The sequence below is a fragment of the Aulonocara sp. 'chitande type north' Nkhata Bay genome, linkage group LG11 (assembly GCF_057382095.1).
Source record: "Aulonocara sp. 'chitande type north' Nkhata Bay isolate Kocher_YH1m ecotype deep benthic linkage group LG11, A_spYH_male_GT1.1, whole genome shotgun sequence".
Lineage (NCBI taxonomy): Eukaryota > Metazoa > Chordata > Actinopteri > Cichliformes > Cichlidae > Aulonocara > Aulonocara sp. 'chitande type north' Nkhata Bay.
The window spans coordinates 12,854,835-12,872,311 of record NC_141354.1 but is presented as its reverse complement, the minus strand read 5'-3'; the positions used below and the strand labels follow the sequence as shown (position 1 = coordinate 12,872,311).

The window sequence follows — 17,477 nt, the reverse complement described above, 5'->3', positions numbered from 1 at the left end:
GAAAGGGAGGGGAGGAAAAAAAAAGCTAGCCTAATCTAGGTCCTGTTCTTGGCTCTCCGACCCGCACTCTGAAGCCGCTCCGCTGTGCTCCTGGATGGTCTGCAGCTCGTCCGATTCGGAGGGTCGGTCTTTGAAGGTGTTGTCCTCTCGGCCCGGGGCATCTCGGGAGAAGAGGCGGACCAGGTGGGGGCGTGGTGTGGCAGCGTCAGGGTCAGCTGTACTGGCGGGGCTCCAACACTGGTGGGGGTCTGTGGAGTCAGTCACCGCTGGCTTCTCCGAGACGCAGCCATTGTTCTGGTTTGCATCTGCCTCACTCAGGCCTGCGCGAGAAACAACAAGGGTCATCTATGGGCTTGGGCCTGCATGGCACACAACAAACCCAGAGCAGCACAATGGCTTCTTTTGATGAGAGCAGGGCCTTCCTGCTGCAGCGAAGACCAACAGAGCTAATACAATTTACATGTTAGCTGCAATGAAACCAACCAGTGAGCTGGAAAAGGTGTGAATGAGACATGAGTAACAAAGATGTTCAGTAAGTTAACTACTCCCTTCTCAGGGGCTCTTACCACATTGTGGGCTCTACTTGTATGCTGTAGTAGGTGGGATCACTAGTTTTGACTCAAACACAAGTAATTAGACTCTTGATTTTTATTTTTATTTTGCAATAATTCAACTATTTCACTTTACAAGAGCAGTTTTAAAACAATCACTCTGAAACTTGACAATGGCAACGGATTATCTTCCCATCGTGGCACTTTTTCGCTTCAACTCAGGGGCGGCTCTACGGGGGGCAATCCCCCTCCCCCCTGCTGTAGAGCCTTGCCCCCCCCCCCCACACTCTCTGAATCGTCCACTTTGACAGCTATCCGTTAAACTGGCCAGCTCCCACAGCAGAGGACATCCAGTGCATTCCTCCGTCCAAAACAATACGCACACTGTACTGACAGAAATGGTGTAGCACTACACCAGAGAATCTGCATGCTAATGCTGGCTGAAACAGTGGTCTTTTGTCACAGCTGCATAGTTATTACAAATAAACAAAGGGCCCACTGTCACTAAAATAACTCCTATAAGTATGGATTTTCAGCCCGATGCACGGTGACACTTATCCGATTTAGGACCCGAGAGCTACCAGGCTGCTGGCTGTGGGTATAGAGCAAGTTTGGATCTAGTCTATGCAGAAGTTAAGCTTTGATTTACCACAATTTTAGGTGGAATTACTTCTACAGAAACACATCCAATGAATCTTCTTTTCTTCTGGAAGATTTACATCTCGTGAATCACTTAAAGATCAATTGAAAGATGGGTCATTCCATCATCCATTATTCCGCCTATTTTAACAAGCCAATACTCAGACATTTATTGATGTATCCGTCCCAAATTACAGATCCTGATTAATTATAATGGTAACAAAGACCAGTGAAAATTTTCAGGCTTTTATCTTTATTAGTTTAAAAAAAAAAAAAAAGTATATTCACATTCAAACATCGTCTCAGATCTCAGAAAAAAAGTGAAAGGGGTACATTTTGTTCTTACTTACAGCTTTTAAGACAGACTGACACATAATGATGATCAGCCTCTCACCCAGCTTTTTAAAGACAAAACATAAATGCCTATACACACTGCTTTTGATTGTGTCTGTCCAAAAGGCTTTGCAATAAAAGTCTCACATCACCATAGAGAAAGAAAGAAGCTGTTTTAAAAAAAAAAAACCAAAAAAAAAACACCACCATTTCTAAAATGACGTTTAAAGTGCCTTATTAAACAGATCTAATAATGCAGGTATTTTGCTACCAGTGCTGCTTTTTCATCACTTATTCAATCCCAATACTTTCAGGTTGCCCAGTTACCTCTAATACCCTTGCAATTTAATGCCAGGAAAGGTGTGAGAGCCTCTGAAGAAAGCCATATCCTTTAAAAGGCCATTTTGAGAAAGCAAGGCCCTGTAATCTAATAAAAATCTTTCAGGCATAACATTTGCTTTAAGGCAGGTGAGACATCCAGTTCAAAGACCTCTTATAAAGAGTTTATATTAGCTACAGAAATACTTACGAATAAATAAAATGTGCAAAAAAGGTCTAGTCAAATACGATGCAGCTCATATTAAAGCCAAAATTGCCACAACAACCTATTTCACTGTATTACTCTCATTTTTTCCTTAGGAAAAAACAAAAAAAACAAACAAAAAAAAAAAACAGGCTGCTTTAAGTTGTAGTCCTAGCACTGATTCAGTTCTTCACCACCAAATTGGTGTGAGGCCAATAGCCTGTGTGCTGTTACTACAGTTTGTTCACATATGCAGCCAATAGTAAGGCTCAGTGTAACTCTGTGTTTGAGGTGCTGTATTGATCTGTGGCATTTCCAAAGGAAAGTCTTAGTCATCTCATTTGCTTGAAGCACCAAATACATACTGCACTACGACAAAAAATGATTTTTAGATTGTTTTTAGATTCTTATCTACAACAAGAATACCATCAGGGATCCATTTGATGGCCTTCAAATTCTGCAGCATTGCAATGACCTGAAAGTTAGAGCCAGATACCATAAGAAATTTCCTCACAGGCATGAGCAATAAGCAACAACAAGCCCCGGGTGCTGGAGTAGTGCTATATATGATGGATGTAGCCACTTATGCCATACATTGGCTTTTTGACTTAGTTTCACATTTTGTTCTTTTTTTCCCTGTCCATTTTTAAACCTAATGGTAGTGGTGGGAGATATATCGAATATACTCGATGTATTGCGAATTCTTCCACGTGTGATGGTTAAAATGGCTTTAGCGTAACCATCGAGTATAAATTGCCAGGGAAATATTGAGCTGTTTGCATCTAATTCACTGTGAGTTTTCTTTCCCCAACATCCAGCGAATGCATCCCAACTCTAAAATTTTCTACCTAGCATATAAACACATACTGAGCATGCATGTTTATAATCTACCAGATAGGAAAAAAAATATGGCGACAGCGGGAGTTTCAGACGAGTGAGGGAATGAGACCCTCTGTTGTTTGGATTTCCCTCTTGAACAAAATGTTATATATCACACAAAGCAGGGATAGTATATTAAAATGCTCAACAGGTTTTGTGGTATCAGTTATTGCACAGCAAACTGCAGAATTAATAAGACTTTTTTTTTTTTTTGTTTTTTTTAGTGGTCTGCCCATGAGGCCTTTTAGATTTCCATCATCTGCTTTTTTCCTCAGCACAGTGGTGCTGGCATCACCTAACGCAATACCAAGAAAATACAAATTACACTGAATAATATCCTGACGTGCAGTAACTGCAGGCAATAACATGCCAGCATAGTATTAACTACATGTTCATCTTATATTACCAGAAATAAGGTTGCATGCTTGTGAGTAAGAGCTTAATTAGTGAACTCTGTGTGTGCTTATGACAGCTGGATAGCACACATGTGGGTGACTGACGGGGCTGTTGATCAATGCTGATGACTCAGAGATTACTGAACCAATATGTTGGCATTTGAAGCCAATCTGGACTCACTCAACAAACCATACTCTGGTGGACAAACACACCCCCTCCTCCCTAACATGCAGACATATCATCAGCTGCCTAATGATGAAGGGTAGAAGATGACAAAGTGACGTGAACCCATTTGTTTAAGTCCTAAACTGTGAAAATGTTATTGTTACCGTTCAATGATCGATCATCGTCACCTTTAAGTGGTTCTATTGGATCTCTTATGAGATAAGGCTGTTTTGTGTCCATTACCATTCTGCGTACAGTGGAGCAGACTGCCATCTGTGTTTTTGATCTACCTTAGTCTTCTATTTGATCAAACAACAGCCGAGGCAAAAAGCCATCAATTGTGATTGTGACCTGCTGCTTTCATTTTGTCTACTGCTTATTTTGCACCCTATTATCATTTGTCTATAAAAAATTAAACTGCTGAAAGAGTCTTTCTGAAAGATTACCAGATTGCTTTGGACACACGGTTTTAGCTCAACGAACAAAACATGCTGAGAGTGAAATTAGATGGACGTTAGATAGAAGATTTTGATTTAAAATCCCCCAAATTCATATTAAGTTGTCAAATTTAATTGGGAGAAGAAACAGGACACTATCCTGCTGTATAACTACTTGCACAACAGTGGCCCATGGAACTGCAATTAAAGTAATAGAACAAGCTCAGAATCCCAGGTAATGAAGCTGGGAAGACAAGATGTCCTTGTTAGCTAGCTTCTCAAATATCTGTGTGTTCTCACAGATTTTCGGTAACTTTTCTGCGACATGTTCACTGATAATTCCTTGCTGCTGTCAAGAAGTATTACGTTCAGCTCGCACAGTACTTCTAAACAAGCTGAACTGTAGGTAAATGCTTTGAAGGCCTCTAGTTTCAGCTGCTAGGTCACTGACGGCTGAGCGACAGCGTGAACTCTGACATTTTAGCGAATCCCAGGCTCTTCATCTAAATACAGAATGACTTGTTTCTTCCAGGATTCAATCTACCCTTTAATAGCATTTTCCGGGAGTCGGTGACTCAATCAACACCTAAGAAATATCCTTCAAACACCTCGCCAATTCCATTGATTGCAACTGTCTGTGCCGCTCAGTCTGACAACTAGTTTGATTTGAAGTCACAGAAAAGTTGGAGCAACAAAGTGCTTCTTTTCATTTTTGAAGAGAAGAGAATCAAGCAATTCATGTCATAGTTTCTCCCCCATGTAGTCTTTGACTATATTAAAAACTTTTTATCCAGCTGCGTGGCTACACCTGAGACGACACGACATATCCAGCAGTATGATGTATAGCAGGGTGGAGAGAAGCAAGCATCTGCTGAAAGCGTGCTCACTTCACCATGTTGGCTTTTTTTCATAAATACTGCATTTATTCATGGTTTGAAGACGGGAGATAATGAGAACTCCTCAAGCCCTACCATCAATGCTTCTGCCGAGGGCTCCTTAAACCACTGCAGAGGAACCAGTGAGTAATGTCAGACTGCTGTGCATGCTCTTTCAAACATATCACTCTAGGTTTTTGCTATTTTCTTTGCATTAAGAGATGCTCGTCTTATTCAAAATAAACTTTTCATCTTTAGATATGTCATCTTTAATACTTCTCCACACCAGCTTCAAGATATCCCGATGAAAATTTAGGTGACAAAAGTGCCTAGATGGGCGGGTAATGCTGGTGAAGTTACAGGTGTCCCTTCCCACCTTTGAAATCTCTGATTATTGTGACATGAACAATTACCATCACCACCTCTGCTTCCTGCAGGATCTACATTCAGTAGTGAGGTAAAGACAACTGGCCTGTCTGATCTGTTCAATGAAGAAATTCAGCACCGTGCAAGAGGCGAAATTTCAGCATCTAGAAGGAGGAAGGCATGCAGGGAGTGGGCCTCAATCTCCTCATTTTTCCTCCTCTTCCTCAGTGTGAAGAGGATGTGCAGCCAAGCATCTGGGACAAGAACAAGGACTGTGGTGGGACTGAGGCACGGGAAGCATTCCTCTGAAAAAACATCCATCGCTATGTGGCCCCGGACCAACCCTCCTACCCAGGGGCAAAAATCTATCTGCTGCTGCATTGATGGTGGATCTGAAGCACCCACAAGCTAAGAGCGGGAAAAAAAGACGTCCTCTGTCTCTGTAACCCCCGCTGGCATTCAGGGCGTTAGTCTTCCAGAGATTTCCCTAGCAGAGATAAGCAGTAGAACCATTCCCTGATTATCCAAGCCATGTTCATGACCTCCGAACTTCACTTGAAACAGTGATTTTAAATGGAAAAGAACTTCATCCTGGGGAAACAATGCACATTGCTGTTAAGCTCGAGTGATTATAAATCAACATGAGATATAGCTTACAGTCTTTCTGTTTGGTTTTAATCTGAAAAATCCAAAGAGTGAGGACCCACCACAGTTGGATTTTTGTTTGCTATGCATGATGCAAGGCACCATTATACACATAGCAGTGTCACAGCTGCTGCTTTTATTCAAGCAGCTGTAAGGCTGACCTTGAAGTGCTTCAATGCTTTGTCATTACCAACAGCATAGAGGAGATCAGGCTTTCGCAGTAGCAGCACCCAGACTCTGGAATAATCTGCTAGAGGAGATTCATACTTCAGAGTCTATTCAGTCTTTTAAATTGCGTCTTAAAACTCACTTTGGCTTTTAATTCAAGTTCAGTATGAGTACCATCAGACTGGTTTATGTTTTTTTAATTGTTAATTGAGTCTATTTTTTTCTCGTGTTTTTAACCGATCGTGAAGCACTTTGGTCAACTCTGTTTTTCAATGTGCTATACAAATAAACTTTTAATTGAACAGCTCCTCACAATGACTTGTTTCTGACAAACAGGGACAATTTTCTCTTTGTTTTCTTGACGTTAGGATGACATTTTCTCATATAATTAATTGTCTGATTTTGTTTTGATGAAAAACCCACACATTCTGCACTGTATGGTGAATGGACTGATTTTTGTACAGCGCTTCTCTACTCTACTTGATCAAGAAGTGCTTTTTACTACATGGCTCATTCACACACATTCAATCACTTTTCCTACACCAGTGTCTTAAAGCTAACACTCAGACACTCACACTCCAGTGAACACATAGGGAGCAACTCAGGTTTCAGTGTTTTGCCCAAGGATACTTTGGGATGTAGACTGAAACATCCAGGAATTAAACCACCAACCACTTACTGGAGGCAGTCCCTAAAAGTCATACATGCAAATGTTAAAAACGAGCCTTTCTATAATGTTAACATGTTCCACAAATGTTTTCGCTGTCTCTAGATACTTCCCCTTCATTTCAGCTGTAGTGAAACTATTACTTTTTATACTGTATATCTCAACTGTTTAAGTTATATTATAGCTTAAAGTTATGATTGCGTCCTAAAAGAGACTCAAAAGAGCCGCTTAGCTTCTTTAGGCCCATTTTTGCCATCCAAAGTTATCATCACATTTAACACCAAACTTAACACTAAATCTTATAATCTCAGGTTGAACATCATGTTAAATGTTTGGTCACATACAGCTCACAAACCAAAATAAATCTGGCAACAACCATGCCAAATTAAAGTGTATTGAGTGTGCACTTAGCTGTAGCATTTAAAAATTCAAATCGCAGTAAACTCATGTGAAGCCTGGTGTTTTGATAAAGAACTATATCTGCCATGCCAGACGTGTTTGTGGAGGATGAGGTTTTCCCTGGCAGCCACTATGAATGGCTGTCTCTAGTATGACAGAGAGCCAGCACACAGAGCAGCTCAACATGGGTTGATGCCATCAGCATAGTGCTCAGGGACATTTCCTCACCCATGGAGAGGCCAAAACACATTTATAGATACACACATTTCAGCAAGGGAGTGAGCATGACTAATGTCCCGGACTCATAAGCCAGCTGGATGCTTGAGGCTTGAGATGAGACATTACACTCCAAAAACAAACCTGAGACAAACCTCAAACAAACAGGACCGACATACTCTGAAACACTCTGCTCTGCCGAGCGCCCAAGACCTCAAAATCCAAATGTCACCATAATGAAGATGAACTCTATGTGTGGAAGAGCACCAGTGCTAGTTTTTATGCACCTGAAAGCATTTTCAGTATTTTTTATAAGAATCTGTTGCTAAAAATAACCACAGTAGACTAAATGGAACAGAAGGTTATGAATCCTATATAGCCATCACCAGTGCTGATAATATGATATCAGTTTTCTCCTTTCTCTCACAGCAGAACTATTTTCTTTAGATAGATAGACAGATAGACCTGCTGTAAGGATTTCTTAAACTAGATCTAAAAGAAAGTCCTGGTTTACCCCCAAAAGGCTTTTTCTAGTTCAGGTAGTTCAGACAGTCTGTATGAGAAAAAGACATCTTACAGTGAAATAACTGCAGTTTCTTACATTAAAATAAAGCAGACTGTTCCCAACACAGTTTAGATCAGGGGTGGGGAACTCCAGGCCTCAAGGGCCGGTGTCCTGCAGGTTTTAGATAGCACCCTTGGTCAACTGACTAGTTCATTACCAAGCCTCTGGAGAACTTCAAGACATGTTGAGGAGGTAATTTAGCCATTTAAATCAGCTGTGTTGGATCAAGGACGCCTATAAAACCCTTGAGGCCTGGAGTTCCCCACCCCTGGTTTAGATCATAGACTACAAATCTGAAATATCACACTTTGCATCCAATTTCCACAACCATCTCCAGGGTTTACAGAGAAAGTTACACTGTAAGAACACTGACCAATGTTCGGGTGGTTTCTTCCAGCAGTATAAAACATCATGTCATAAAGCTCAAGTCATCTCAAACTGGTTTCTTGAACATGGCAATGTACTCAAATGGTCTTCACAGTCACCAGATTTCAATTCAGCACAGCGCCTTTGCAACTCCACTCCACTGTGCCACACCAACATGTCAATATCGACCAAAATCTCTGATAAATAAGGCAGAAGTGGGCCCAACTGCGTAATACCAAGGTGTGCATAATAAAGTATCCAGGGAGTGTGTGGGGGTGATTTAGGATAAGAAAAAAAAAATCCTAGAGCTGTAAACCAATCTAAAGTGTGATTATCTACTGTATTAGAATAGAGCATTTGATTTACTTCTGGAAGTTACAGTGCTTGTGTCTTGCATGGAGGAGGTTCAGCAAACAGCTTAGAGAAGCAATAAAAAAGCAGATCATAAAAAAAGCACTACACAAACAACATTTGGCAGTGATTAGAGCTGCACACAACCACATATTGCAGGCAGTGAACTATGAATTCAAATGTGTCTCTAGTGGCACTTAAGGACCACTTGATCAGCTGTGCATTTTGTTTTTTTTAATACAAACCCATCATGACCACTACAGAAAAACACTTGAAACACCCCTCTCAATCGGGATTACCATACAGAACCTGCATGTCTGTTCTCCAAGAGTAAAGACTCTAGATAATCTTGTCTGACATTTGGGACACAGTAGCAAGAGTAGTACCTTTGTACTGTTTTGTTACCCATCTATCCCCTCCCTTTGGACTCTTGTAGCCTCAGAACCACACACACACACACACACACACAAATTCAGTAATTGTCCTGCCAGATGACCGAGACAAGATGACGTGGTCTCCTGAACTCATGGCCACAATGAGGCACAATTTCTTCACGCACAAAGATGAAGAATACACAGGGAGCTGGTTCAGAGGCTGCATGCAGAAGGTCATGAATACGGCTGCATAAACACAGGCACATTTAGAGCAGCAACAGCGCGGCTTTTAAATTTCCGAGTAATTAATTCATCAACTGGAGAAGAAAAGAAAAGGGGGAACTACAAAAGTGGGTCAGAAAAAGGAAATGCAAGGTGAAGGAGGACAGAAAAGGAGACTGAACAATGGTGTCAAACCAAAGAACACTAGTCCAGTGATGCTGCCCTTTAACAATCAGAGCTTTTGAGGGTGGAGGGAGGGGAGAGGAGGTGCTTCACATCGGCGGTGCCAGGGCCCGTACCAGCTAGAGTCAGCCTCCGCCACGGAGACAAATGACTGAGCCACTGCACTTTTATACATGTGCGACTGGCAAATCCACAGCACCAAACATATTGTCAATACTGCGCTGTATGCACAGTCAGCAGTGCTTACACAATCTCAGTGACAACATGCCATGTGTGCGCATCACAGAAGACCAAATCCAACATGCAAAAATTAGGTTAAATTTGAGTTGCTCACACTCACCTCAAGTTTGACTATAGCCTCCATTATCACAGGGATCAGTACAGGCACATTAAGATATTCACTTACCCATAGTGATGATGTCACTATGAGGTCAAAGAGAAGCGTGGCATCTGGCAGAGTGACACACAATACTCGCACTGCAAGTTGTTGATGTAATATTGATGAGAAAAGTCATGAATAGAGAGCCCTACGTACATGAATTTTAATGTTTTATACCAGTTTTCATTGTTAATGTCTATTGCATAAGCTGATACACTCACGGAAAGCTAAGAATCTCTAGCAGGCCAAATGTGAAGTATTTTTTCCAGTAACTTCAAAGCAACGAGCTGAAACATTAATTTTTATTTACGGAAGTTGTAACATGCTGCACAATTTGTTAAAGAGAAGTCGCTCAACGTTGATGCGATTTGTAACTATAGGAGGTGTCTCGGTTCATTTATTCTCCTCTCTCATTCTCAGATAAATAAATTTGTTTCCAGCAAACAGCGAAGCCAGCCGATTAAAGAAGATATATAGTGATAACTGAAGAAAGCACAGGGAGCTTTGTGGGTCAGCTGAAGGGCACGTCAGTAAATGAAAAGCCAGCTGTGTACATCACACACACACACAACGCCGCATTAACTCCACCCAGAGACTAAATCAGATATTAAATATGCACCCGACTTCATGAGGGGGAAATCCAATTTCCAGCGAGCATCCTCCGATTCTGTTTTAATTACGGCTCGATCTGTATTTTCAGGAGCTTCTCTACACAGTTAGTAATGAGCAAACAGAGAGGTGAATCAGTCTCAGCCACTCCGCCTGCTCCGATCAGCCAGTGCTCTCATTAACCTCAGCAGGCTCGAAGTAGATCAATGGAGTCTGAAGCAGCCTCGCCCTAACAGACCAAATTTCCCAGAACACGTCCAATTTTAACAAAATTACAGAACAGCGCTAAAAATGGCTATTGGTATGTCTACGCAATACTTTTCATGGTTACTGACGCAGTCTGTGACTAACATTTTCTTTTACTTTAGCAAGCTAGCTTGCTACAGAATGCATCAGTAACAAACCACTTTTTAAAAAAGATCTCTATCTAGTCCGCATCTACTCACTGCAGTATTTTCGATCAACTGAAGGAGTTTCAAAGAGTTTTTAGGACAGCCTGATAATAACGAATCATAAAAGTTCAGCCTAGAAGTAAAAAACAAATGAACTAGTTCTTCAGCGTCACTCTGAGACTCTTTGTTTGTAATTTTAGAGATATTGTGCAGATGCAGTGGAAGTGCTACATAATTCCTTAATATGCACATTGAAGGACGTGTCCTTTCAAAATACTGGTCATGCAATGTTTCAGAGAACATAAGCATTTGTAGTACACTATGTTCACTGGCTAACAACATGCCCTGACCTGCCCCTTTCTCATCATATACAGCTTCAAAACAAAGATAGGTATGCTATAAAACACTTATCTCGAAGCTTCAGAAACAAGTGGGTGACATCAAAGTATCTATGTTCAACTTTTAGTCACTGTCTCTGCTCTGTAGTTAGCTGGCTAGTTTAGCTCAGTGGTTCTTTAATGTTATCGGAACAAGGCCCCATTAGAAGTATTTCCAAGTCACAACTTGACAAATTATCTTGTATATAGATAAATTAAATTCCCCATAATATGTATACATGGCATCCGAAAATATGTGACTTAGCATATGCTAACAAAACTAACAAATTGCATTCTTTTTTTCCTCCTTTCTTTATTTTTTTTTAGAGGAGAACAGAAGAGGACGAGGAGGAGATGAGGGACGTGACATCAAAGGAGGTGAAAAGAGAGAATGTCAGATCTATAAGACGCTCACTTTCAAATTTGTCAAAGTTCAAAAAAACAAGACGTCGTCACATAAATGGAAGCAAAAGTTACGTGACCAAGGCAGATGAAAAAGCAGAATTCAAACCGGCGTACGACTTCATTGACATCAAGCCCTTTTCTTCTTAAGAGTTTTGGTCCTGCTGCTAAAGTTAAAAATAATAACCAAGCTGAATGAGAACTCAGAGTGCACTCATTTGGTTTATATTGATTTCATGCTGCAAAAGCCCCCCGTGCACATGACCGAAACCTTTTTGGTACAGTACAGTCTCTCACATAGTAGATTCCTTTTAGGCAAGAATCAAACTGAAAATAGTGTAATCTGGCTAATGCTTTGGATAATGTTCTTAAAGCCTTTGTGGTTCTACTGAATGACATGTGGAGGTGAAGAGCTAATGCGTGCATTTCCCCTGCTGTAAAAAACAGCCCAGTATTTCAGCAGCGTATTATTTATTCCCAATAGTTCTTTATTCAAACTGAAACAGCTCTCTGCTTTTAGTTTATGATTAATGACAGATTGGCTGTGTATAGAGAGACTGTAACAGTTCAAATGGTTCAATTATAGCAGATTGTGTAAACTCATATTGAGCATTCTTCACAGTTCGACAAAAGCAAGCCACATATATTACAGCAGTATTGGCTAAATGGGATCTTTTTAAGACAATATTAAGTGGACAAAGGGAAACAAATTAGATTATTAAAGTGAGAAAGGCATTTCCTAAATATTTAGTATACTTAAAGTATTTAATGGAACAATATTTGGTTGATATTGATTCCTGCTCTTAATTAAAATCACCACAAAATGACTATATGCACTAAATATATTTAATGGGACACCAACAGAATAAAAACTATATCTGCTGCTTTGTGCAGGGATATTTCCATTCCAGTCAGATCTTTCATCTTCATTTGCTTATTTATGAAGCACTATTGTAGCTAGAGACAATTTCCCAGGAGCACTGCTACAGAGCGTTTTCACAGTAGCTCCAGAATTGGTTCCTCCCAACAGAAGGCAGGATTGTTCCCCACACATTTCAATATGAGGGGGGGAAGACAAGAGATCCTCCGGCTCCCTCAGGCTGCCTGTCATCATGTAATTTTGCATGATAACAGAGCCCCTTACATTATCCAGCTAAGGTTATCTAAACAGATTCATCACAATAAAGCCGTCTTAAAGTGTGAGTGCAGAAAGAGGCTGCTAAGGAACCAAGCATTTACAAAGAAAAGAATTTTTTCAAGCCAAATGCTCTGTAGGAAAAACACAGCTTTGATACACTCTCATACACTGATACGGTCCAACCAAGCTAAGTGTTGAGACTAGTTCTCAACAATAAGCCTGGGTGGACAGTTACATGTTCATTGCCCAAAATAATGGAGTAACAACCCAGTACTGAGCCTGTAGAGAGTACAAACAATCTATCCAGGCAACCTTGGCCCATGACTGGTGCCTGCAGTACTCACTTTTCTGTGAGCAAACAAGCAATTAGCAGTCCCTTTAGCAGTAAACCAACAAATGGGGTGGCCACTTCCACTAAAGGGTGGGGAACTCCAGGCCTCAAGGGCCGCTGTCCTGCAGGTTACAAATGTGTCCTTGATACAAAAACAGCTGATTTAAAGACTAAATTACCTCCTCAATATGTCTTGTAGTTCTCAAGAGGCCTGGTAAGGAACTAATCATTTGATTGAGGTGTGATGACCCAGGGTGATATCTAAAACCTGCAGGACAATGGCCCTTGAGGCCTGGAGTTCCCCACACCTGCACTAAACGTATTTGATAAGTGGAAGGTCCCTTTCTTTTTTAATCATAGAAGTCCCCACCAAGTGACCCCACAACTTAGTAGGAACGTTTGGCTGTTGTCAGGTCCTGGGTACAGGTAACAATTCAATAGCGTACAGAACCTCTTTTAGCAGCAATAATATGAAGTCAGAATTTTCTGAATGACATTATTAGTCTCTCATATCATTATGGATGAATTTCGGTTTGCTTCTCTTGACAATGTTGCTTCAGTTCACTGAGGTTTGCAGGCATTTGTTTAAGAACAACATTTTTAAATCAACCTTGGGCAGCTGTGGCTCTGTTAGACTGCAGGCTCTAATCTTAGAGTTGGTGCGTCAAACTCAGGCCCCTTAGTGTGATAAAGTGTTCTTGGCCAAGACTCTGATCTCCCGAGTTTCTCCATTACAGACCACCTACAATTTAGAAAAAAATGACAACCTAAAGCCATCTTGCCCCAAGATTTTTGACCAGGCCACAATTGCTAAGCCTTTCCCCACCTGACACTATACTTCCTCTCCTGGTTTCTATCCACAGCTGCTGTTCGTTTCTCCTCCCCTCACCCTGACAGCTAAAGGGGGCCCGTTTTGCTCTGCTGTGGGCCTGCTGCAAGCTAGGGCAGGTAATGGAGTCATAATGGGCTTTTAAGAGCCATACAGCCAATGGTGGTGTTTGCCCTTCAGTGAAAAAGAAAAAAAAAAGCACTGCAAACAGGAAGTGCAGTATGGAGACATGAGTCATGATACCTGCTGATGACCACTACACCCTACAACACGCTCCAATAGAGACTGCTAACCTGCTGGTCATAAACCACTCACATTGGGCCAATATGATGGAAATCCCTCATTTTCCTCCTTTGCCCAGCACTTTAGAATCACCTAATGGTACTAAATTATTTCACCCTTGGTGCACAAGCCAGAGCAGCAATGAGTTAGAAACTGATAAGAAAACATGATTTTTACACACTACCCGAGGCCAGCGCAGACTGAGCAAAGATCCAGTTAAACATTAAGAGTTGAAGCAGAATCGACACATTAATAATATTGAGGTGCTCAGAGGTGGTGTCCTTTCAATGAAAAACCTAATTAAACCAGTCTGTTTGCAGGAAAAGCTGAGCAAAAACTTAGCTGACATGGAAAGGGCAAAGTCTTAATCAATCTAAATACCAAACTAATTATTTTTCTTCCCTTTTCAGTAATGAGTGTGGTATGCAGTCGAGTCATTTATGTTTTAGGTTGCCTTACAAAGAGATGGCTACTTTAACCTGTATCCTAAGTTGTGTATACCTATGAGCTGCCAGAACTGCTACGTGGCCTCTTAAAAACACTTATGTCAATAGCGGACCCTTTAAGTCTGTTCCACTCCGATCAATGACGAGTGTTTAACAGGAGGGACATGAATTACTGAGGTTGTAGGAGGAGGAGCATATCGAGTGGATCCAATCTGATGAAGCTTCTGCGTGGTATACCTTTCCTGCCGATAATCAGTGAGAACAAGCAAGAGTGGTGGTTCTCTGGTGCTGCGCACACAGGCGTGATTACACACTCAAACAAGCTTCCATGACATAACAGCATTATGGAAAGAAAAATTTAATTGTGCCTTCATTCACATGCATGCATACGAACACACTGCAGCTGGACTGATAAATTTGTTTTGCATTATAGGAAATCAATACTGACCTTTCTTAGAAAATGAGTCGGTTAGTGCCGTCTGCACTCCAATATCTTTTCCAGTGATTTCACGCTTCAATGACTTTGTATTTCTTGGATAGTCACTGAATACTACATTAATTGTTTTTGTGTGTAGTCTAGTCTCTCAGTTTATGAACAGCTGTTACCAAAACACAAAGCAGCCTAAAGCACTGCATGTTCCCCCAACGTTAATGTGTGAAGGTTGGAGAAGTGCAGAAGCCAGACTGGACCAATTCCTCCTTCTTCAGAGCATCCCCCGGGTTTGAGTGGTGGGTCATTTAAAGACATAAATGTAAAAGTCATATACCCAACAATCAGTCTCAAACTTCACCCCCTATGGCAAAATTATTGCTCAACACAAATTTAACACACATTACATGTTTGTACGAGTTCTTCATGTGACCAGTGTAAGGGGAGGTTTATTTCTCTATAAAACAAACATAAATATTGAGTTATGGCAAATAGTTTGTTGCTAGTAGTGACTGAAACACTTTTGAAAAGATGTGGTCAAATGTGAGCCATATACAGCCAGAGCTGCTCAAAGTGTTTGCTGCTTTCAAGAGCTGGAATGTTAACAGGCCTGCTCTGCTGTTTTATCGAGTGCCCAGCATTGGATTAATAATTATAATTGATGATAATTAGTATTAGTAGTGATATGGTAACTGAACCAAAGTGCTCGTAACAGTTGGGGCTCAACACTTTATGTAAAAATGATACAAATGAAGCTTGGAAAAGTATTGATGACACATTTAGCCAGCTAGTTGCTAATATCATCACACGTTTTTTGAAAGACCATCAAGTTACATTTCCATAGCTAAAAGTCAAAAGGGATATTTGTCACAACTGCATAAATATCCATGTGATAAACTGTACAAACATTTTTACTTTTCTAAGCTAACGCTGCCAATAAATGATAAGTAGCGTTAGCTTAGAAAGCTAAACCTGCCAATAACAATAATAAGCTTCTGAATAAGGTTATTCTGAATATGGACTGAGGTGATTTGGCAAACGCATTTGCATGTTATAAAAAATTTCATGAAACGTAAATAAATAGAGACTAGAATGTTCTACTGGTTGATGCCTTCTGGCAACTCTAAAGCTAGCTTAGCTGCTAATATTCAAGTTTTAGACCAGAAACAGTTTAACTTAATTATTATATTATTTATAATATTATAAAAAATATTTTCTTTTAACTATGAAAAACTAAAGAACTACAAAGAAATAAGAGTTAAAGTTAAATATTATTTCAGTGTTTTAACCTTAAAATAGATATTGAAATCTTTGTTTTGAGTAATTATTTTGGTTACAAGCAGTGACTGAGCCATTTACAACACTGCTCTCAATGAAAATTAGTCAGTCAAAAGTGGCTAAAGCAAAAACAAAAAGTAGCTTTTGCGATTTTCTTTTGTGCTTTAGACACTTTAGTTCATACATGTGAGTAGGGCTGCACGATTTTGCATAAAATGAGAATCACGATTTTTTGGCTTAGAATTGAGATCACGATTCTCTCACGATTTTCTTTTCCAGTATAAATATTTAATACACTGCGTGTATAGAGCAGGTAGTGCAACAATAAAAAAATAGTTGCAGGACGGCACTGTGTAGCGTTTGTCTAGGGTGTTGATCATTTTCCTAAATCCCTCGTTTTGCACAGTGTTGATGGGAGCCATATCTTTAGTCAGGTGATAAGTGATATCCTCCGTAATTTCTTTGTGCCTGCGGAAGTTCGACGGGTATAGGGAAGCGCTGTATAAGGTTCCCGTTATTGATGTTTGGGTGGTTGACCGGGACGGATTTTCTCCTGTCACTTTCTCGTCATCCCTGACGTGCTCTCCGTTGTTTTTTCCCTGCTAATTTTAGCATCACACGGCACAGCTTCTGTATCACGTGGTATAAGGCTCCGCCCTTGTCATTTGTTGAGCAGGAAGAGTGAGCGCTTGTTTTCATGCAGATTACGTCCCGGATCAAAGTGCGGTACAATCGTCGACTTTTTTTCTTTTTTTTTCTTCTTTTTTTTTTAAATCGTTGTCATTTGGAAATGAGATCGCACATAAGTATGAATCGAGATCGCGATTTTCTAACAATTAATCGTGCAGCCCTACATGTGAGCCAATCATTCCTGGCTTGGTATTCACCAAGCCTCACCCAGAAAACGTCCCAAAATTCAGGAGAGGAAAGTAAATATGCTGCACATATTTTCCGCTCTGACTCTTGGGTATTTTAGCTGCTTCTAGGCAAAAATACAAACTTCAGCAGGTGGCTAAAGAGACCTTAAATCACTGCAATTCAGCGGCCGATGGCTTTGGATGTTTAGGAAGAGCACATATTGTATGTGAAGTCTTAAACAAACAAACAAAAAAATAAATGTAAACAATTTCCTTCACCCTGGCAGGGTGCATCTTTACATAGTAAACAAGAGCCAACAGGATGTGTCACAAACTCAAGTTGTTTCACTGACAGTAGGGACAAAAAGAAGAAGAAGATGAAAAAAGGGACTATGTTGATTTTGTTG

General features: G+C 40.5%; 1 protein-coding gene across 1 annotated transcript in view; it reads right to left on the bottom strand.

The window, feature by feature from the left end:
- Positions 1–30: 30 nt before the first annotated feature.
- The window catches only part of LOC147318598 (myelin basic protein-like), a 49,155-nt gene continuing 31,708 nt past the window's right edge, over positions 31–17,477 (bottom strand). The window contains exon 4 of the mRNA XM_086310634.1: positions 31–320. Within this exon, the coding sequence (XP_086166760.1) occupies positions 31–320 (290 nt within the window). The remainder of the gene's footprint in view (positions 321–17,477) is intronic.